At 28.5% G+C, this 23227-nt stretch overlaps 1 protein-coding gene across 2 annotated transcripts; it reads left to right on the plus strand.

The window, feature by feature from the left end:
- Positions 1–15099: 15099 nt before the first annotated feature.
- LOC114186019 (homeobox-leucine zipper protein ANTHOCYANINLESS 2-like) lies at positions 15100–21310 on the plus strand. 2 transcript variants are annotated; one of them, XM_028074011.2, is made up of 10 exons: positions 15100–15267; positions 15518–15971; positions 16074–16291; positions 16410–16527; positions 16629–17324; positions 17603–17704; positions 17782–17994; positions 19240–19414; positions 19506–19873; positions 20474–21310. In XM_028074011.2, exons 2-10 carry the CDS (start codon positions 15780–15782, stop codon positions 20843–20845), a joined length of 2454 nt encoding a protein of 817 aa, XP_027929812.1. In that variant the 5' UTR covers positions 15100–15267; positions 15518–15779; the 3' UTR covers positions 20846–21310. The 2 variants fall into 2 exon arrangements, with proteins under 2 accessions (XP_027929812.1, XP_085529913.1); XM_085673787.1 differs by lacking the exon at positions 15100–15267 and having other exon boundaries at positions 15477–15971.
- The last annotated feature ends 1917 nt before the right edge of the window (positions 21311–23227 follow it).

A 23227-nucleotide genomic window follows, 5' to 3' on the forward strand; every position in this document is an offset into this window, starting at 1 on the left:
ATTTTAAGGCATGAAACAAATCATAATTGACAAGTATTTACTATGTAATTCTGAGTTTATCCTAAAAGTCCATTGCCTACCTGACATTTCTCACAAATTTGCCAAACAATTGCAATTACAATATGTAAGCAATCCTAGACCCAAACTGGATCTATAAATTATTATTTTAGTAAAGTGAGTTATTTATAAGTGAATTCAACCCTCTATATCTTATAAATCTAATATTAATATTTCGTGAAAATACTATTTCCAATTCTAATAATGTCTTTTCTACATTGTTAGAACATATTAAAAGTATAGCTTATTTCCTCCACATAAATTAAACAAATTAGCATTATCAATTTTTCTTTTATAATTTATAACCTTTTTAACAATGAGCTCATAAGACACATTTCATCTCTAATTACATGCCATGCCCTAAGTATACAAAACAACCAAGAAAACTAACAATTGATGACCGCCAAGAAAGATCCAGAACTAGCCCAATGAATTGAATTGGTGCAAAGATGTGAAAACTCAATAATAATTTCATATATATATATATATATATATATATATATATATATATATATATATATATATATATATATACTATAAACTTTTCACTTCGCGTTGAATATTTTTAAGACTGTGTCCATCCTTTGTTTTTCTTTAACGTAAACTTTTCGTATTAGTTAATGCGGCTCATAATTAAAAATTTGTGCAAAAATTTATACTTGGTAATAATAACCTATCGAAAATTTTCCAATGTGACCATAAATTAAAATGTATTCTTTTTTTCTAATTCGTGCGTATGCAATTCAACAACTCTACACGTTACATCCATACAAAAAATTAAAATCTACACGCTATTAATTGTTATTTTATCTCATTCTTCATATAAAATTTTCCTTTCCAAATTCTTAAACGCAATAACAATTATTAATTTTGATATATCGTATTGTAGCTCTAAGAAATGCATATCAAAAAGAATTATTTACACAACCTGGTATACACTTGAGCACAATTGTATTAAAAATATGTTGAAATATATTTGTTATTGCATGCTACACTTTTTTATAAAAAAAGAAAAGATTTTTTTTGTCTAATCACTTATATAGTTTGTTAGAGATGTCAAAATCAATTCAAAACATGAGTTAATTCACATAATCTTTAGATTAAACGGATTTAAGTCGAATTGAAAATGAGTTTAATAATTAAAAAAAGATGATTTTTTTCTCTCTAATCACTTAAATAGTTTATTAGATATGTCAAAATCGATTCAAACACATGAATTTATCAAACTTTAATTAGAAAAAAAAAAAATCAACTTTTCTAAATGCGAGTCAAATTAAATCTAACTCACATAATTTTTGGATTAAATGGTTTTAAGTCGAATTGAAATTGGATTCACTCTTTATTCACCAACAACAATCTTTTTATTTTTTTTCATAAATTCTTTTATTATAATTATTTATTATTAAGAATTTGATTTCTTTAAAGATCCAAACATTGTTCAATAATATTTAAATCGTTTAAATATTTAATTTATTTATTTGTCATGAACACCTTAATTTTTAACTATTATTTTTAAAATAGTGTTTATAAACAGGTGGAAATACCTTAGATATTTTATTAAATGATAAAAAAAAATGTTCTTGGAGGTTGTATATGGCAAAAGTAGTTGACTGTTTTTTTTATGGTTTTCCAATGGCTACGTAACTATAGGAGGCAAGATTTTCAATTTGGAGAAATTATTTGTCATAAGTGATTAATAAAAGCACGTATAGTTATTTATGAGATGTCACAGTTGCAGTTATGTCCGTTTGCTGCAACCTATGATATATATATATTTCATGCCAGAAGTAGAATTTCAACATGGCCAATGACTTTTCTTCCCCTACCATTTTCTTATTCTTCACACACACAATACTAAATGCACTTTTGCTTTTCAAAGATTCAGAAGCACCAACTGTTGCACCTCATTTTAAAGACAAATAAATATTCAAAAACACAATAACCATGCAGCATTAATTTGCACACTGTCTGAAACACTGAAACAATACACGAAAATCACGAACTACCACTTATGTTCATGTTTAAATGCTGACCATACTATAAAAAATTAGACTTTTAATTTGAAAAGTAGCATATGTATCAGCTTTTAATGTTGATTTATATTTTATCGGTGAAAGACTACAAGTGATGTTATAATTCTTCTGCATAGGAAGAACTAAAAGGAAAAGAAAAACAAAACGGAACATGTTGATTATTTGCAATAATGAAGAAGAATATACCCACCAAGGAATGTTGTATATATACATGTTGATTTAACTAGGTATGGTTATGAATATAGTTCTTATTCATATGCCAGAAACCAAGCACAGCATGTGCAATTTTTAATGCAAGTTGCAGGTGCATACCATATAAGGTAGAACAACTTAGTGATGAACAACATGGGTTTAAGCAAATAGGATAATTTGCTGAGTAATAATCTCTGTCTGAATTGGTTATTCACTTCAATTATGGCTTTTTTTTCTTCTTTTTGCACCACTTTAAGCCAAACTAGATTCATGTGTTTAAGTTAATGACAATAAACATGTTACAGTTACAAGCCATTTAAAGTCCCTTCTTCACCTTCAATAGAATCGTATATACCAAATGTTCCTCCATAACATGCTTTGGAGGCATTATTATAAATATAAAGTTTGATTTGTAGGATGGTATTCATTTTCGTTCAGATCTGTCAGTTTGGTCCCTGTTTATAAAATGTGTCAATCTAATACCAACTTTTGAAAAAGTGTCTTAATCATATCCCTTTCAAACAAAAATTACTAAAATCATTAACTTAATTTATGACTTTTACTACTAAATTTTAATATAAATATTAATATTTAATCTTGTAAGTTATTTTAAATATTAATATCGTTAACGGTGTTAATAATTTTTTTTTGTTGCTGAAAAGTACCTAATTAAGGCATATTTTCAAAAGTTAAAACTCAATTGACACACTTTTAAAAACGGATACTAAATTTATATATCTAGATGAAAGTGAGTAACATTCAACTAATTAAACCTAAAGGTGCATGCAAACTTTAAAATTTCAGATGACTTGGGAATTAATGTCATTATACCTTTTGGGTCTTCTTCCATTTGTAAAAACTAATGTTTTTGAATATTGGTTCAAAATATATAGGTAAATCTCAATTAGGTTTTACCTCATTTAACAAGTATATTTTTAAAATGTCGTTTTTTTTATTATTTAGCTGTGATTTTATTTTTAGTGAAACTTGTGAAGCTAAATTAGTGATTCAGTTATAAGCGACAAAGAAAATTAGTGACCTTAAATATAAACAAAATTTAACCACTTTCTTTCTATTTAATGATATCATCTTATCAATTTTTGATATTCTATTTTTAAGGACCTTTTTTATATATTTGATGTTACAATTTTCTAAAAAAAACACATATTTTCTGTCATTTTTTTTTAATATTTTTTAAAAATTACTTATAAATTTTGTTTGAATGAAAAATGTTAAGAATTTGTACAAAACTTTTTACAGAAAATTTTAATAAAAATACTTACGAATTTATAATTTTGTAGAAAATAATTATTTAAGAGTAATTTTTTTATCAATTAAAATTTTTAAAAATATATATATTTTTTCTTATAAAATTTTCCAATAAATTTGTAAAAAAAAATCCAGAAAATAAGAAAAATACTAGAAGTGATTTATAATCAAAAGACATTTTAGGAAAAAAGATATTTAAATATAATTAATAGGTTTAAATGATATTAATTGGAATTATTAATTAACGTAAAAGTTATATAGTTATTGTTTAAAAATAAAAGTTATATGTTTGTTTTATAAAAACTGAGGTGGGTTGAGATAGCAATAAAGAAATCACTATCCATATGGTTAAGTAGAAGTTATTTGTGGAGGAAGGTCAAGGCTTTAACTTGCTATTAAAGAAACAACTTACCCCTTTGTTTTTCTTTTTCATCCATTCAAACATTACACTTAATTGGTTGCTTCCAGATGTTTGTACTAATCCAACATCAGTTTTCTATGTCAGCGTAGTTCTCTATATAATAACAATATGCAAGAACATTATTTGATTTATTGAAGAAAATGATGTTTATATTTATGTTGAAGAAGATAAAGTTAACAATGAAAAAGAATAAGAATAAGTCGTATTAAGTAATTACAATTTTTTTTTCTGTAAATGATAATATTATTAATTGCGTCTTTTAATGTTCCTGTTACTCCATCTCCATGTCTCTCATTTCATTTTATTAATTGTATAATTTATTATGATATAACCAATTTCTTTGACAAAATACATTTATTAATGTTAAATATAGCAATGAATTCAAAGTAAGTATTTAGGTGAAATATCAACAAATAATACTATTATTGGTAAATTAATATTTTTTTAATTTTTAAACAATAAATATTTTGACAGCTCAGCCAATACACAAGAAGATAAAAAAAGAGAGAAAAAAAGAAAAGAAAAAAAAAAGAAAAAGAAAAAGAAGGTCCAAAAATCAACATCCTTATTAACACCTCTCCTCTAAAGTCAATCAAGAGAAAATTTCATGAAAGATGTTGCAAGCATACACTTCCATAAACAAGAAGAGAGCCTAAAACCTAATGATACTAATGAAGATATGAATGTAATTAAAAAAATATTCGGAAAACACAGTATCAAAACATTATCTTAGTGTCTCTTCCTTCCATAAAAAATTACTCCTGTTCCACAAAGAGCCTGCACCCGGTAAATAAATGCATAAAACAACAAAAGTGTTGTTTTGTGACAATCTTAAGTATTAGTGAAAATTCAAAAATTAATTTGACAGAGCACCATATGCTACAACATAACATTAATAAAAAAGAATTTCAATTAGAGATTTAAAAAAAGTTAAATATATTTTTCGTCCCTTAATTTTCAGTGAAAATTGGAATTAGTCAATTTTGAAACTTTCACATAATTTAGTCTTCAAACTTTATAAATACATGAATTTAGTCCTTTTAACCAAATTTTGTCAAGTTTATTTGACATTTTAAGCATATTTCATGATAGTATATGAGTTGTTCACACGGTTTGATACATTCTTGCTTCACTGTTAATTCAAATACTATTCTAAAATGTTTTTTAAATAAACTTAACAAAATTTGGTTAAAAAAACTAATTTCACACATTTCCAATGATAAAATATTAAATCGGTCCAAAGTTTCGATGTGAATTAATTATAATTTTAAATTAAAGGTAAAGACAAAAAATTATTTAACTCAAAAAGAAACATAATAAGTAACAAACATTCCTTCTCTTAGATATTATATCATATTATATATATATATATATATATATATATATATATATATATATATATATTCGATGTGAATTAAATGCCAGCCATATATAATCGAAATGCTTAATTAATTTACAGCACTCGCAAACTAATGCTGAAAGTGTGTTACGTCATTCTGTCGAATTTGTGGTAAAACTTTTGAAATTTTATATAAATTATTTACATCACCAAATAAAATTCAATAAAATTCTCAATTGTAAAATTCTCGATTAAAAAATAAAAATACTTAGTTTGACTAATTTAGCTATAAATTTATGAAATTAAAAATTTATTAGTTATTAAAATAGTCACTATTAGTTAGAGACTAATTTAAAAATTAATTTATTTTGGTAATCAAAACTTATGTACCTAATTTTTAGTGACCAATTTCATTTGGTAGCCAAAACTAGGATAGCTAATTTTAAAGATCAATTTAGTAATCAATTATAAATTTATTCATAATAATGACTATTTTAGTAATTAATGATATTTAATTTTGTAAATTATTATCTAAATTGGTCACTATAGTTACTAATATTTATTAGACACTAAAATTGGTCACTATTTAAAAATTTTCTTATAGTGTATTATTCTGTGTGAAAGCTTCTTGTAAGGACATGGTTGAGTAACATTTTTTTAATGTAGTTGTGACTTTCCTAAGATATTTTGGAGTTTTAAGATAAATATATAAAAATTACAAATTTTCAAAAGTATATAAAATATATTAAAAAAATTATATATTCAAACGAGTTTTATGATGATATTTGAGTTTTTTACACCTTTTATACATTTTCACTTCAATGTTAGTTAAAAAACATATTTGAAATGTCAAATAAATTTACCAAAATTTGATTAAAATGACTAAATTCACGAATTTCTAAAAATGAAAAGACTAAATTAATCAAAATTTTTAAAAAGTGAATGATTCTAATTTTCACATAAAGTTAAGGAATAAAAAATATATTTAACTCTTGTTGGTTCTCAAGTGGGTATTCACCAAAGTCCCACATCGAGTAATATGAAGAAGAGAGTAGCAAAAAAAATACTATAAAAGTAAAGAGTTGATTTTAGAGTTGTCACCACAACTCAATAGGTCTCTTGGGTGTATGAGGGACTTGGGTAGTTGTGTGTCATTGTAAGGTTTGCAATTTTGGTCCACAAAAATTGCACTATGAAGGGTTTGCAATTTTGGTCCACAAAAATTGTACTATGAAGGGTTTACAATTTTGGTCCACAAAAATTGTACTATGAAGGGTTTGCAGTTTTGGTCCATAAAAAATTGTATGAAGGTTTGCAATTTTTGCCAGAAAAATTGCACTTGGGTGATAATATACTTCTTGTTGAGTGGTTGTGGATGTAGGCCTTGAGGTGTCGAATCACGTTAAATTTCCTTTGTGCTTTTATTTATTTTTCTACTCTTATTTGTGGGTGTGCTTCCGCTTGAAGAGATTATTATTTTTAGTGTGTGATTTCCCAACAACTCTTTCTGCGTTGACTTTTTTTGGAATATATGGTTTTTATGTAACAATAAATTACATATAAGTAGTAAATTATGAAATTAGTTGTCTTAAATTAACATGATATCATCAAAATTATATGCTCTTAAAATCTATATATATATATATATATATATATTACAAACATTTTTTTATATCTATAAGCGTGGACATATTTATACTCAATTATTTTACACATTTATCATAAATGAAAATAGAAATAATTGTAAGTTATTAAAAAAAAAAAACATCGTATTGGAAAATATCAAATATACATTTCCCCTAAGTTCATGTGAACAACATTTATGTGCAACATTATCCATTTATAAATATGTAAAGATGTTTGTTGTTTGGAAACTCCTCTATCCATATAAATTACGATTGGACATTGATGCAAACAAGATGCTAGTGGTTTTTTTTTTTTCCTTCACTTATTTGACCTTTGTTTTATTTTGATTATTAGTAAAAAATGTTAGGGATGAAAGAACATAGAAATTAGTTAGTGATATGATATATATGCATAATATGCATGAACCAAATTAAATGAACCTCAAATGTGCAACTACAGAGATATAGTATGTACCACGTACTTTCACGGAAAAAAGGAACAATCATTGATTATTTAGCACGCAATTAAAAATCTTTCTTCATCATGTGAATCAAAATCCTAATGTTGGGTACTTGAAAATCACAATTCATACATGCCATATTTCAGTATATGATACAAGCCATGTATATTATATACATTGAAGACTATTATAAACTACAAATAAAATGCATTCATTTCACGGCAATGATTGAAGTACTCTTTATTTTAAGAATGGATATTTATTTTTATTTATTTGTTTGTTAGAAAAAGGTTGAATTGATGTATTATTAGCTGACTAATGTTTTTAATTATAACATATTCACATAATTATGTTTCTGTTAATGTATGCATACACTATAATGTTGATTAAGGGAAAAAGTTTTAATTTAGGATTTATGAATGTTTACATACTTCTTAAAGTATCTATGATTTTTAATGAGTTTCTTGACTTAAAAGAAAGTAATTTTTTCAGAGAAACAAATATTTTCTTCAACTTAAGAAACATTTTTCTGTATAATAAACAATTTTCCAAGTAAAACATGAGCTCATAAATAAAGCTATCAAAAATTAAGTAAAATCTAAACATTAATTAAGTTTTATATCTTTCCTAAATTTACATATTTTAAATTGAGTTTCAAATTATCTTTTTTATATTAAATATTTTATATTTTTTAATATTTTTTTATTGAGTCATTGTTGATTAATTATTCTATTAATCAAGTAGATGATGTGTTATATTGTCACATTCTCTTGTTTCTTGTCTTCGTACAATAAATGTTAGTTTTTTTATTAACATAAAATGATATTGTCATTAATGTACAATGATAAATAATTTTTATTATTTTTATCGAAAATATATTTGGCAACGATATATTTTTATATAACTTTCAGGTCATTACTTACAATGACTAAAAGATATTTAGTGTAGTCATTGTCGATATAGGTTACGTCAACAGTTTTTTATTATCTAACATGTTTTTATCTAAAACAATAAAAATTATTTGTTGATTTACATTAACTACAATATTATTTTAACTATAAAACTTTATATTTCTTAATAAATATACAGAGAAAATAAATTGGAAAGATAACTCTTGATATATGCGATTATCCATAAAATTTATTAAAATTACTTAAATTTATAAAGAATTTAAAAGTTACTTAAACTTAAAGTTACAATGTATTTGAAACCAAACTAAGTAAAAATAAGAATATACACAAATTTATAACCTTTTTTGAGGGTTTTAAAAAAAAAATTGTCATTGAAGGAATATGTATTTCTTAACAATGATGTGATACTATGAAGGCCACAAAAAGTTTTATGGAGATCTCAAATTGTTTTTCAGAAACTCTTGCGAAGAGTACTATTGGAAATGTCTTGAATGTTCTTCCACGTGGTGTCCACATCAAAAGGACCAAATTCAAATCAAATAACAAAGATCAATTATCTGACAGTGAATTCAAGAAAATATGGTATAATATTTTTCTTTAATTGAAGTTATATTTGGTTAATATTAACAATGAATAAAATAGTAGTTTTACTAAAATAAAACGTATATTAATAAAGAATAATTTAATTCCATGATAACAAAGGGTATATTTGGTTAATATTAACAAAGTAAAATAGTAGTTTTAATTTAATTTCATGAATAACCCTTTTTAATTAATATAAGAAGGCATTAATTGGCCAGTCATATTTGTAGCAGAAAGAAAAGGAAGAAGTGATTAAATTCCCTTTCAAGGGTTTGTCTTTAACATACAAGTTATTTGTCCTACCAAATTTCTGGGGACAAGTAAAATGCAAGAACGTTAAAGAACATTTCTTTATGCGATAATTACGTTGATATATGTTAGTACGTGGTAGATTAATTTATCGAAGGAGTTGACAACTTTTCTTTATAATAGGTATTTTCTAATTAGTTTAGAAATACAGAGAAATGATAAAATAAAAAATAAAAAAACCATTAGAAAATGATATTAAAAAAATTGTCAAATTGTTAAAAAAATATTTTCTTTTATTGAATAATAAATTGTAATATTGATTTGATGGTTTCTGACTATTTGCGGATGATTTTTAAATTTTACCTACAGGACTTTAGCTAACGAATAAAATTTGTTACTAAATATTTGCAATCAATTTTCTTTCTATTAAAAGAATTGACTTTTAAAATAGTATTTTAATTAAATAATAACCAATTTAATAATTAATTATAATTTTTATATATAATAATAATTATTTTAATAATTAATAATTTTTTATTTTATAAATTAATATCTAAAGACTAATAATATTTTATTATTATAATTAATTATTAAAAATATATTTTCTTGGAAGGATTTATCTAAAATTTCTTAATTTTAAATTGTTTTATTATGAAACCCGTGGCCCCTCGATCCTTCTTCCTTTTAGTTTTTTTTTCTCTCTCTTCAAATCAATTTTCTTATTTTCTTCTAAAAGTTATTTTTCATACCTCATCTTTTTTCACAATTTGATTGCATCTCATAGTAATTAAAGAATTAGAGAGTATTTTTACATATCTAAAATTTTAAAGTAAGTTCCTATTTATTTTAAAGATTCTTTATTCTTTTTTTCTTCTTGATTTTGTCATCAATCCAAGTAGGATTAGTTGAAAAATGTTATTCTCTGAACTTATTTTATTACATATTAAAATTCAATTATGTTTGGATAGCTTGTACTAAGTCCTTAAATTTTAAAATAATATGGTTGTTCGGTTTTGTAAATTGCTTTGAAGTTGAATATTTCCTATTTAAATTTGTTTATAAAACCATAGGATAAATGAACTCTATGTGAAGGTGACTTGGTGATTTCATTTTTGGTTTGTATGGAGGATTGTGATTGGTTGAAAAGAAGTTTTAATTTTTGAACTTGAATATTGTTGTATTTGATAAATGATTTGTTTAACATGTTTTGAATTGAATATTCTTTTTGATATGTTGATCTGACAACTAAATAATGGACGGGAATCATACAAAATTTTTGAATTGAGTTTTAAATATAATTTATATAAGTAAAGTAAAGTCTTTATATATTTTCTCATAATATTTTATGAAAATTGATATGACCAATATTGATTTGAAATAAGTAAAGAATGATTTACAAATTATGGTTGATTTATTATTTTAGTTAAATTATTTATATTGTATAATAATGTTTATTTAGATTGATAAAATCTCCATTTTTTATGAAAATAATTTTCAAAATTGATGAACATTTCACGGATTTGAGGTTATACTATTGGGATAATGTGTGAATTATTGATTGAATTGTCAATTAAGTATTGACACCTATGTTATAATAAAGAGATCCATAAAAAAATTATCATATAGAGATATTGTTATTATCCATTCTCTTGGAATCTTAAATTAAGTGTTTTTTTTTTTATTTAGTAAACTTTATTGTTATAAATGAATTAAGAATATTTATGGGTCACATGTTATGAGATGTGTAGATGTACAACTTGAAATTTGTGATGAATTTACCATAATTTATGGGTTATCTTTAAATCCACTTGATTAATCTTTTAGCCTATATTCATTTGTGTGATTTGTACAGTTATTACAAAGATTAGAGATGACAATTTAAAAAATTTGTGTTCCCGCTCAATGGTTTAAGCAGAAAAGGAATTGAAATTGAAATTGTGTTCTCGTTCAATGTTTATATGATATTTTATATAAATTGAAATTGAAATTTTATTTTATTAATTATTTTTTGAGCTAATTATAATATTTGCTTTTTCAATAATTCTAAACTACTTAGATACTATATATTTCATTTTGTGCATTCTATATTTAATCTTCCTTAACATCTTAAAACATTCTTAACCAATTTAAAAATAAAAAAGACCTAAATGATTATTATATTTTTATTTTATCATTATAGTGTTTATATAATGTTACAGTGATAGAAAAACAAATGCAAAGTGTATACCATTTAAAAAAATAAAATATAAATATGCAAAAATAAAAAAATTAAAGAAAATAAAGAAATATGTGAAAGAAGGTAACCAGTAAATAAGTGGAAAAACTAAAATGAAAAATGATCAATAAAATTCTCTCTCATGTTAAAAAGGGTATTGTAAGAAATATTTAAGGGTAAAAAACATAAAAAAGGAGATATTTGAAGATATTTTGAAAAAAAAAGCTATTTAAAGCAACATCTAAAAGTATTACCTATTATTAAAAAAATATATATACTTTATATCAAACACACTAATATGATTACAAGAACTTTGTAATCAATAAAAAAAATTAGAAGTTACCTAAATTGTTTCCACAAACATACTTTATTTAATAAAGAATAATGAAATCATTAGGTAATCAGTGTTATATGCATAAAACAAAAATTAATACCATATTTTTTAAGAATTGGAACAATTTAATAGTTGTTTGATTTGTTAACTTGCATGAAAGGTAAAATGTTCACTTAGGTGTTGGAATAAAATATTAATGTTGTTAGTTGTAAGTATATTCTCAAATAAATAATGCCATTTAATATTTAATATAGTTATTATTATTATTTTTTAGTAAAATATTCCTTATTTGTTAAATAATTATAGTATTAAAAATTGTAAATTATCATAACCATTTCAATTAACTCATAATTACTTCTTTTATACAATTGATGATTTTTTATAATATTTACAATTCTATCAATGTCTAAAAAATATAGCATTTATTTTACTTCTATTAAAACCCACTTACCCATGTAAACAAAATAAATTACACCAATCCAAATATAGATTAAATAACAAATTTTAAGATTAAGTTCATTCAGTATTGTCTATACTAAAACTAGTCACGGAAATGTTGAGAATAATAAATATACAATTCAAACTATTTCTTCTTTTGAATATTTTCAGAATCTGGTTCTTTTGAATGATAGCATTTAATTCGTTGTCATTTTTAATTAATTTTATTATTACGTAATTTTTATGATATCAATCAATTTCATTACTGTCTTACTTTTAATTATAATTTTTTTTTCTGTGTGTAATTAATTTCACAAAATTAACTTTCTATATTTTATATAGTTTTGTCTTAAAATCTTTATTCAAATTAATTGTTATCTGTTTACGTAATGTGTGATTTTATTATCATATACTATAATCAGCACAATAAAAAATATTGCATCTCTTATATTAATTTTGTTTATTTAAAACTTAGTAAAAAAATATTTCAAAGTATAATAAAACATTAATATTAAAATATTCAATGCGAAAATATAATTATTATTGATAGGAACAATAAATAAACTCATTTTCGAATATGTAATGTTTGAATATATTTCGATTTTAATAGAAAGTTTATAAATTCATTTAGGACGAATAATATCAAATTTTTAAAATTGGACATAAGATGATATATGTATGTATATTCCTTTTTGTCTATTCTCATACTTGTATTTATTATGAATGATTAAAATACTTCAATTTATCAAATAACCTACAATTTTTTTTTTCACTATGTTTCATTTTATTTCAATAATGTTTCTCCTGGTACACAATTATTCATTTTTTTCTCAATTCAGTGCCATCAAATTCTTCTAAACTTGCAAGATACTTTATTTCTCATGACAATCTCAGTTAGATATTTTTTTTTCCAATTTTCTTGATATAATGTATTACATTTTATGCAATGTAAACCTTACTTTCATGTAATTAAAATATTTCTTAAATCACATTTGATATTTTTTCTTTTATTTAATATTTTTATTTTGTCAATGAAATTCTCTTACTACATGAAATTCTTTGTCAATAAAATTTGAGTATTTAATTTATTAAGTTAGATAAATTTTTTGTATATTTTTTGTCCTTTTTTCAATTTCATTTTATTTGAGTAATTCTTTTCTTAAAACACAATTTTTCATTTTCTCTTTCAATAACTCATTTAATATCTATTAAGTTTACTCAAATTCTCAAGATCTTTTATTTATTGATATTTAAAAAAAAAAAATTATAACTGTCACGAGATTTCAGTTATACATGATTATTTACTATTTATATATTTTTAGATATTTAACTAATAACCAGAATAATGTGGGAGAATATATATATATATATATATATATATATATATATATATTCACTATATATCCACACATTTCATACTTATGGAAATAAGAAAAATATAAGAAAACATATAAATATCCTATTACCATCCAAATTATTCAAACTAAAAAGTACAGTTAAAATAATTAATTTAACCAAAATTAAAATAAAATTGAATAAAAAGTAAAAGCTTATATTTACACAAACATATATTTTATCAATAGAATTATATTAAATTAATATAAAAGATCATATATTTTTCCTTTGACGTTTATCAAGTACTTATAATTGAATAACTTAATTACATCAGTTTTTGCTACTAGGTAAGGTTTTGACGTCTAATTGATTTTTCTTTTTCTCTAGTTATTAACAGTCAATAATTGAAAGATATAAATGGTTAAACTAACTTATTAAATTATAAGTATTTAAAAAATATATATTTTAAGGTGGCTAATAACTACAAAATAACTTAAATAAACTTTTTAATTATATGACATTCTTATATAAATTTTAAATTTATTCAATTATTAAAACCATATTTTGAGATGATTATTATCTTATTTTGATCTGCTAACTTGCTTGAAAGGTAAAATATTAATATAGTTAGTCGTAATTATGTTCTCCTGTAATTAATGTGATTTAATATTTATTTTGTAAACAATTGCTCTGAAGATACATGAAAAACAGTGCCTCAAAAAAAATTAAAAGATTATTTATTGTTTTCGTTTTTTTTCAAAATTTCCTTTTTTTTTCCTTGACATATATGAAACTAAAGAATTGATTATTATGAGCATTTTAGTTAAGTTATCAGCTTGGGAGAAAAATAATTAATATATATATTTTCCTTGAAATCCACTTACCCAATTGTAGTTTAATTATTAACATATTAAAAAATTAAACGCATTGAATAAATATTTTCTACTATAAAACCAGCAAGGGAAAGAAAGAGGGAGACAAAATTCATACAGAACTAAAAACCTTTCCTCTTCTGATTATTTTCATAATCAGGTTCATTGAAATGAGAGCATCAAAAGTGTTGTACATGGAACAAAAATGAAGCTTAAGAAACATTAATTGAGTAGTAAAAAAGATGAATTATAGATTTTGGTGGTACAGCTTATAGGCTGATAATGTATGAAGAAAAGGACAAAAGAAAATGGACCCAAGTTTCTGATATTCACATTTGTAAAAGTGTAAACTTCCGTGATGATTTTGTTGCCATATGAGTGAATTAAGCTAAATTAGTCAAATTATTGAGAGTCCCAATATCAGTTTATAGGAAACACTGAGAAGAGCCTGCCCGTGCATCTTAGCAACACCATCATAACTAAACTTTTCATTTTCCTTCATATCCTCAAAAAGTTATTCAAAAGGTATATTGCAAATTTCACAGACTTTAAAAGGGTTAAAGTGGAAAGAGATATATAGATATATAGATATACAGAGATAGAGAGGGAGAGAGAGTTTTGTGTGTGATCACAGTGTGAAGAGTCAACCAAACCCTTTTTGGATGCATGTGTTTGTAAGGCTTTCAAGTGTCCACATGTTACCTTTTATCTGTGCTTTCTTCTCCAACTCTTCCCCTTCTCTCTCTCTCTCTTTCTCTCTTTTCAATTGTCTCTGTGCAAATCTACAACCTTTTGTTTAAATATTCATTTTCTTTTCCTTCTCTTTCACGCTTTACCATAGTCAAGCATAGCGGTTATCATGCAGGGAACAAGACAGCACACACTGAACTGAAACACTAGGGTTCCATGCCATCGTTTCATTTATAAGGAAAAGGTGCCAAAGTAATAAACTTTTTTTTTTCTTCTTGTTGTTGTTATTACTGATTAGTAACTGGTAATAATATTTGTTTTTTTCTCTCTCTAAATAATAAGAGTGTGAAGAAAATAAAAATAAAGACAGCATTTATTTGTTTATGTTTTGGGCTTTATCCTTTTGTCTACTACTTATCTTTCTCTCTCTCTGTATTATTATTTATTTATATTTTCCCTGGTTTCAAAAGGTTCTTTTTTGATTGCGCTCTCAGGTATATAAGGCAGATTCTGAGAGACCCATTTCATCTTTTGTGGTGCTACATGGCTGGGAAATTCTGGGGTTGGACGAATCAATCGACGCGAGGATTAAAAGTTTCAGCGACGAGGCTGAGTCATTATTAGTGGCAGCTTGAGTTTTTCAAAGGGGCTTTGAGTTGTAGTAGCAGTCTCCGTGGGGGTGTGTGCTTTGTTTGATTGGCGAAAGGAAGAAGAGAAAGAGAAAGAGAAAAAAGAAAAGCAAAAGTGGCTACTTTGATGAGTTTTGGGGGGTTTCTTGAGGCCAAACAAAGTGGTGGAGGGGGTAGGATCGTATCAGATATTCCTTACAGCAACGGTTCCAACCACAGCAACGATATAATGCCCTCTGGTGCAATCTCGCAGCCTCGTTTAGCCACTCCTACTTTGGCCAAATCCATGTTCAACTCTCCTGGCCTCTCTCTTGCGCTTGTGAGAATCATCCCTACCCTTTTGCTTCTCTTCTTCTTGTTCACAAGGGTTTTTTTTGGTTCTTACTTTGGTTTTCTTGTTTTGTTTGAAAAAAAAACGCAGCAAAGTGATGTCGATGGACAAGGGGATATGAACAGATTAATGCCCGAGAATTTTGAGCAAAATGGGTTGAGAAGGAGCCGGGAAGAGGAGCATGAAAGCAGATCTGGAAGTGATAACATGGATGGTGCTTCCGGTGATGATTTTGATGCCGCCGACAACCCTCCAAGAAAAAAGCGTTATCACCGACACACTCCTCAGCAAATTCAAGAGCTTGAAGCGTACGATGGTTTTTTCATTAAAAAAAAATAATCTTTTTTTAAGGTTCATGTCGAGTGTTTTTGCTTTTCTATGGAGGGGTTGTTTTGAATTTTTGTTTTTGCGTTTTCTGGGTTTTAGGCTTTTCAAGGAGTGTCCTCACCCGGATGAGAAGCAAAGGCTTGAACTCAGCAGAAGGCTGAATTTGGAAACGAGGCAAGTAAAGTTTTGGTTCCAAAATCGAAGAACACAAATGAAGGTAAAACCAAGAGTTTTCCTTCTTTCAACCTTTTTTCTTCTCTTACAATTTCCTTCTTTTGGGAGAGTTCTGAAACCATGGATGGTTTGTGTGTTGTTTAGACACAATTGGAACGGCACGAGAACTCGCTGCTAAGGCAAGAGAACGACAAGCTTAGAGCGGAGAACATGTCTATGAGGGAGGCTATGAGAAATCCTATGTGCTCAAACTGTGGTGGTCCTGCAATGATTGGTGAGATTTCACTTGAAGAACAGCATCTGAGGATCGAGAATGCTAGATTGAAGGATGAACTAGATCGTGTTTGTGCACTCGCCGGCAAGTTTCTGGGTCGCCCCATTTCTTCTTTAACAAGCTCAATTGGGCCTCCATTGCCAAACTCAAGCTTGGAGCTTGGGGTTGGGAGCAATGGTTTTGGGGGTTTGAGCACTGTGCCTTCAACATTGCCAGATTTTGGGGTGGGAATATCAAGCCCCTTAGCTATGATGTCACCTTCAACTAGACCAACTGCAACATCCACTGTGGTGACTCCTGGCCTTGACAGGTCAGTGGAGAGGTCTATTGTTTTGGAACTTGCTTTGGCTGCAATGGATGAGCTGGTGAAGATGGCTCAGACCGGTGAGCCTCTTTGGATCAGGAGTTTGGAAGGGGGAAGAGAAATTCTCAACTATGAGGAGTACACAAGGACAATGACACCTTGCATTGGTTTGAGACCCAATGGTTTTGTCACCGAGGCTTCTAGACAAACTGGCATGGTCATCATAAACAGCTTGGCTCTTGTTGAAACATTAATGGACTCGGTAAGCCCTTCAACTACCTTTCACTCTTTTCTCAAACTTTTCCTCCCTCTAATTTAATACCTTTTATTGTTCTTGGCTCCTTTGGTTTTGTTATTTTCTCATTTTATGTTGATGTTCTTCTTCAGTAATGTTAGTAACGTGAACATCTCTATTATTCTTTTGGGGGTGTCATTTCTAACATAAATAGTATAATAAAAAGAGTACTGTATGAGAAAAGAGATGCCAGTCCCTGTTAATTTTGAATGCGTGTGAAACTGATTTACTTTCTGCTGTGACAGAATCGATGGTCAGAGATGTTCCCTTGTATGATTGCTAGAACCTCAACCGCTGAAGTTATATCTAATGGAATAAACGGAACTAGGAATGGTGCCCTTCAGCTTGTAAGTCTAAATACTTTTTTTTTTCCTTTTAAAACAAAATGTTTTGAATTTTTCACTGACATGAAATTTGTTCTCAGATGCATGCTGAACTTCAAGTCCTTTCGCCCTTGGTTCCTGTTCGTGAGGTCAATTTTCTACGCTTCTGCAAGCAGCACGCAGAGGGGTTGTGGGCAGTGGTGGATGTGTCCATAGACACCATCCGAGAAACTTCTGGTGCACCCACTTTTGTGAACTGTAGGAGGCTTCCTTCTGGTTGCGTGGTGCAAGATATGCCAAATGGTTACTCTAAGGTAAGTTAATTACCAATATTCTTCTTAGTTAATGGCTGGTTTTATGTTCTCACTGCAATTTTAGCATCCCAATTTTCTCTTTTTTGAAGACAGTAAAAATGATTTACCAGTACATTCTGCCAAGCCTTGTGTCTTAATACTTTTCTAAATATATGTGTGTGTGTGTATATATAGGCCACCTACTGAACCGTACTATCTCACCTGCTTTCATGTTTTCATCACATTTATTGTATTTTTTTTCCAAGTGGGTGCAAGTAACTGCACCATGGTAGCTTAATTGTGCATTATTTAAAGTGGGGGGCAAAACACCAGGCTAAGGAATCATGGAGCTTTTGCTTTTCCAAGCTACATAGAAGGCTCCTTGTTCTAAGTAACTCAGCTTGTTTAGTGATTACTCACTATAGAACCACTCTGTCAGTGATGATTCCGATATATATTTTTAGTCTCTCAAAGAATTTGCACCCTGAGATAGTATGCTTCCCTTTGTCTCAATTATATTCCAATCTTCAATCTTCAACAACTGATTTTGATCCCATAAACTAATTGAGTAATCCACCATGTTGCACAAATCTAGGTTATCCCATTAATTTATTCATGGAAGTCTCTATCACTTAATTTTTTGCAGCACGAACACATTAATTAGATATCCCCCTTTGAGCAATTTGCGTTGCAATATTTCACCTACTTTTTTATTCCATAAACAATTCATATGATGTTTCTATTCCACTCTTTTATGCTACATTTGTCATTCCCTAAGCATTATTTAATTTTGTAGACTATACGTGACCTGGTTCCAGCCCTATAGTCCATAGGTCTGTTATATAAAAATATTCAATGCGGACCCTTTGAGTCAAGATCAAAGACTGAACATTTTGTCTGTTTCGGGTGTTCGGGATGAGTTCATCACTCTGTCGTAACAAATCTCGATACCCCTTTACACTGCACGTAGTAGTAGCTATACTCCATATCCCGGGTCACTTTATCTAGTACCTTATATTTTATGTACTTCCTCCAGGCTCCACAGATACTTTGTCTCTCTTTCATATTCCAAGATTTCCCTTCCACATGCTTCTTCTATTATTCATCACACCATCTTCTTTAAACCCCCCAAATATTCAGCATCCTAACACTAATTTAACTCTCAATTTTTCTAATCAACTAACCCAAATGCTCCACTTTGTAGCACGATGACTAAATTAGTTAATTCTAAGTTCATATAACAAACATTGTTTCAATTACACACAGGTGACATGGGTGGAACATGCAGAATACGACGAAAGCCAAGTTCACCAGCTCTACAGACCCCTGTTGAGCTCAGGCACGGGGTTTGGTGCACAACGTTGGGTTGCCACCCTTCAACGCCAATGCGAGTGCTTAGCCATTCTAATGTCCTCAGCAGTTCCCTCCAGAGAACATTCAGGTACCCAAAAGTTTTAACCATGCAATCATTCGTAGATAATCAAAATTGGATATTAGTAATCTTTTAATCTTGGCATCACATTATGTTGCAGCAATAAGCTCAGGTGGAAGGAGGAGCATGCTGAAGCTAGCACAACGCATGACGAACAATTTCTGTGCTGGGGTTTGTGCCTCCACGGTGCACAAGTGGAACAAGCTGAATGCGGGGAACGTGGGGGAGGACGTGAGGGTGATGACAAGGAAGAGCGTGGACGACCCCGGCGAGCCGCCGGGTATTGTTCTCAGCGCCGCCACCTCGGTATGGCTGCCGGTGTCGCCGCAAAGACTTTTCGACTTCCTTCGCGACGAGCGGCTCCGGAGTGAGTGGGACATCCTCTCGAACGGTGGACCCATGCAAGAGATGGCTCACATTGCCAAGGGACAAGACCATGCTAACTGTGTCTCCCTCCTCAGAGCCAGCGTACGTGTATACTTATACATATACATACACATACAATTATGCAAATTTCCTTTATCATGAGTGAACATAGGTTATAGAATTAATTTGTGTTATTATATTAAAGGTTATATTTTTATTTGCAGACATGCATAGAAAATAGGAAAAGATTGGTTTTGTATTTTAATGTTGGGGAAGTGGTGTTTGTGAGGGTTAGTTTTACCATTGTGTGAGGAAAATGGGGACGAGAAGAGGAAACGTGAATGATGAATTGTCGCGGAGTGTGAGGATAAAAAAGGTGAAATTGAGAAGGACAGGGTTGGAAATTTTGGAAGTATCTATGAAGACAATTGGCACCAGAAATAGGGCAGCGTTTGTTTCAGCAAACTTTTATAAAAAGTCAAAATTCAGGACTTTTGTCAACTTTCTATTTTCCTCTCTTCTGACCTCATTATTTTGCCCTAATTTTTATTTTTATTTTTTAAATTTGGGGGAAAAAGGTGGTACCGGGCTTTGACTACCCCCCACCGAACTTAACGAAAACGACAACACCTAAAGTTGAATTTTTATTTTTCTTTATTAATTTTACTGCTTATTATTTTATTTTTATTTTTCTTGTTGCAGGCTATGAATGCGAACCAGAGCAGCATGTTGATTTTGCAGGAGACGTGCACCGACGCCTCGGGGTCGCTTGTGGTGTACGCGCCGGTAGACATTCCGGCAATGCACGTGGTGATGAACGGCGGCGACTCTGCCTACGTGGCCCTTCTCCCGTCGGGGTTCGCCATCGTCCCGGATGGATCCGCGGCCGGCGGAGAGCAACACGGGGGCGCGTCGCAGAAGAGGGCGAGTGGATGTCTTCTGACGGTGGCGTTCCAGATTCTCGTGAACAGTCTCCCGACGGCGAAGCTGACGGTGGAGTCGGTGGAGACCGTGAACAACCTCATCTCGTGCACCGTGCAGAAGATAAAAGCAGCGCTTCACAGCGAGAGTTGAGTGTCACGGGCGCCTCACGTGACTTGTTTATTATTATTACTATTATTTTGTTTTGTTTTGGGGATTAGTTCAGATTTGTTGTAGCTAAAGTTGCGATAGGTGGCGCGTGTGAAAGACGCGAGGGGTGGGGGTGTTGAGTCAAGAACGAACCGCGCGTGAGTGTGGAAACTCCTTGCAAGGTGGCGAGGGTCTGAAACTCGGTCGGGTCGGGTTAGGATCTTTGACACATGGCAGGGGTGGTGGTTCGGGTATTGACTCGGGTCGACCCTTTGTCTGCACCAGTAGTAGCAGCAGAAGAAGAAAAAGAAAAGAAAAAGAATAGGGAGATGTGAGGAAAAAAGAAAAAAGGAACAAAATTGTGTTTCTGGTTATCATTTTTATTTGTATTGACTTGAGAGTTTGCTAGAATTGGATCTAGTAGTTTGTTGCATATGATCAAATCAATAATTTGTTTTCATTTTTTCAGATTTTAGATCGTACAGTTTTTTTCTTTTCTTAATTTTAGTATCTCCATGTCTCATCTTCTTTCAAACTTATTTGTCATCACCTATAAACATTTAATAATAATAATGACACTAACACTTTCAAAAATTAGTAGCACATGGTTAACAACGTTTTATTTTATTTTATTGTGAACTAAAATATATTTTCTGTATTTTTCATGGAAATATTTTATACTTCTTAAATCGACTACTATAATTTTCAAAGTAGCATGTGGAAAAAGTGACATTTTAACGTTCTTCCTTTGCTTGAGAAATGAAGTAACTTAAAATCTATAAATATGAACACATGACTTGTGTTCTCAAGATGATAAATAATGGTGATGGGTGGTTGTTATTCAACGCGCGGTTTGCTGATAGTGAGAGTTTAATAATAAACAAGACAATAAATAGCTCTGGTTGTGGATAACTATCTATCAACTCACAAATTATACTTCTCTCTTAACAAACAAAATTATAATTATAATAGTGAAAAAAAATGCAACACAAAGATAATCACTACAGATAAAAATAATGGGTTAGTCATGTTTTTACTTTTTTTTTTCTTAATTTTGATCGAAATACCCGATTTTAAGTCTTTAAAACTAACATTTTATACACTACTTATAGTTTGAGCATTTAAAAAACAATATATAACGACCAAACTAATTATTCTGAATGTTAGAAATAAATTAAAACTACAATTTAGACAATTTTGCATGCAAAGGTATTATTGCACATAAAAGTAATATTAGGAGAGTAAATAATCTCAAGGTCTTTAATAAAGAACACATACGCTACTATATCAAAAGGAAATAATAAAAAAAAATATGGCATTTATTATGATTAAAAAAAATATGACTATCGTGTACTAATTGTGAATATAATTGTCAAAAATATTTCAAGATTTTTAATTAATAAGAAATCTCAATTTATAATTAACTTTTAGCCCTAATATTGTTAACGTGAAGATGGAAAAATGGTTAAAATATCTCTTAAGCACCTCTGTCGCACTCTGTTTCTATAGTTACATTACAGCAATAATTCAGAAAAGTTAAGACTTGCAAACATGTAAATTTTACATGAACCATTAAATTCTTGAAAAAAACAATTGATTTTTTTTTTTTATTAGAGAGAAGTGAAAAAAGATAGAATAGAATGGAAGTAGTTGGTGATGAGCGTGTGATTGCATTAAATGAGGGAGCAGAAGGTGTTGGGAGAAGCGTTGCCATCATTTAATGCAATGGCTTTGGCATCGCATGCTACATACGTCACCACACCTTCCTTACTGTAAATAAATTTTCAGATATCACACTTTTTATCACAACTTTTTATTACATAGATTCAAATATTTCACGCTCTTTCATTTCTTTTCTTCTGAAAGAGACAATATTTCTTAAACGATAAAAGCTAATATTACTCTGAGGAAAAGGAAGTTTATGTGACTCATTTTGAAAAGAAACTTGGTCTATTTTGTAGCCAGCAAAATATTCTGCCATAACTGAATTCTACTGTGAAAGCAATGTTGTCCATTCACATTTGGATTATTAAATATAAAAAGGGTTTACATATTTTAATAAATAGGGTTTGTATTTGTTTCTGTATTAAAGAATTGTTGAAGAATGCGAACCACGTCTTTTTATTATATTACGATGTTTGCATAGTTAAATTTTGAATTAATTTAATCATACCTCTAACAGTATGAGATTTCTAATTATTGAAAAAATATTCTATTGTATCTTATGTGGATAAACATTTAGTTTAACTCTTGAATATGATATAGCTATATGATTTTAACCTGAATTATTAAAATTGAATAGTTTAAAGCTGATTTGTCACACACATGTAAACTTCTGGTCGTAATTTACAATGTCAAAAATAATTGTTATATTTTCTTTAGAGT

The sequence above is a fragment of the Vigna unguiculata genome, chromosome 5 (assembly GCF_037176805.1).
Source record: "Vigna unguiculata cultivar grain cowpea cultivar isolate G323 ecotype 2 chromosome 5, ASM3717680v1, whole genome shotgun sequence".
Lineage (NCBI taxonomy): Eukaryota > Viridiplantae > Streptophyta > Magnoliopsida > Fabales > Fabaceae > Vigna > Vigna unguiculata.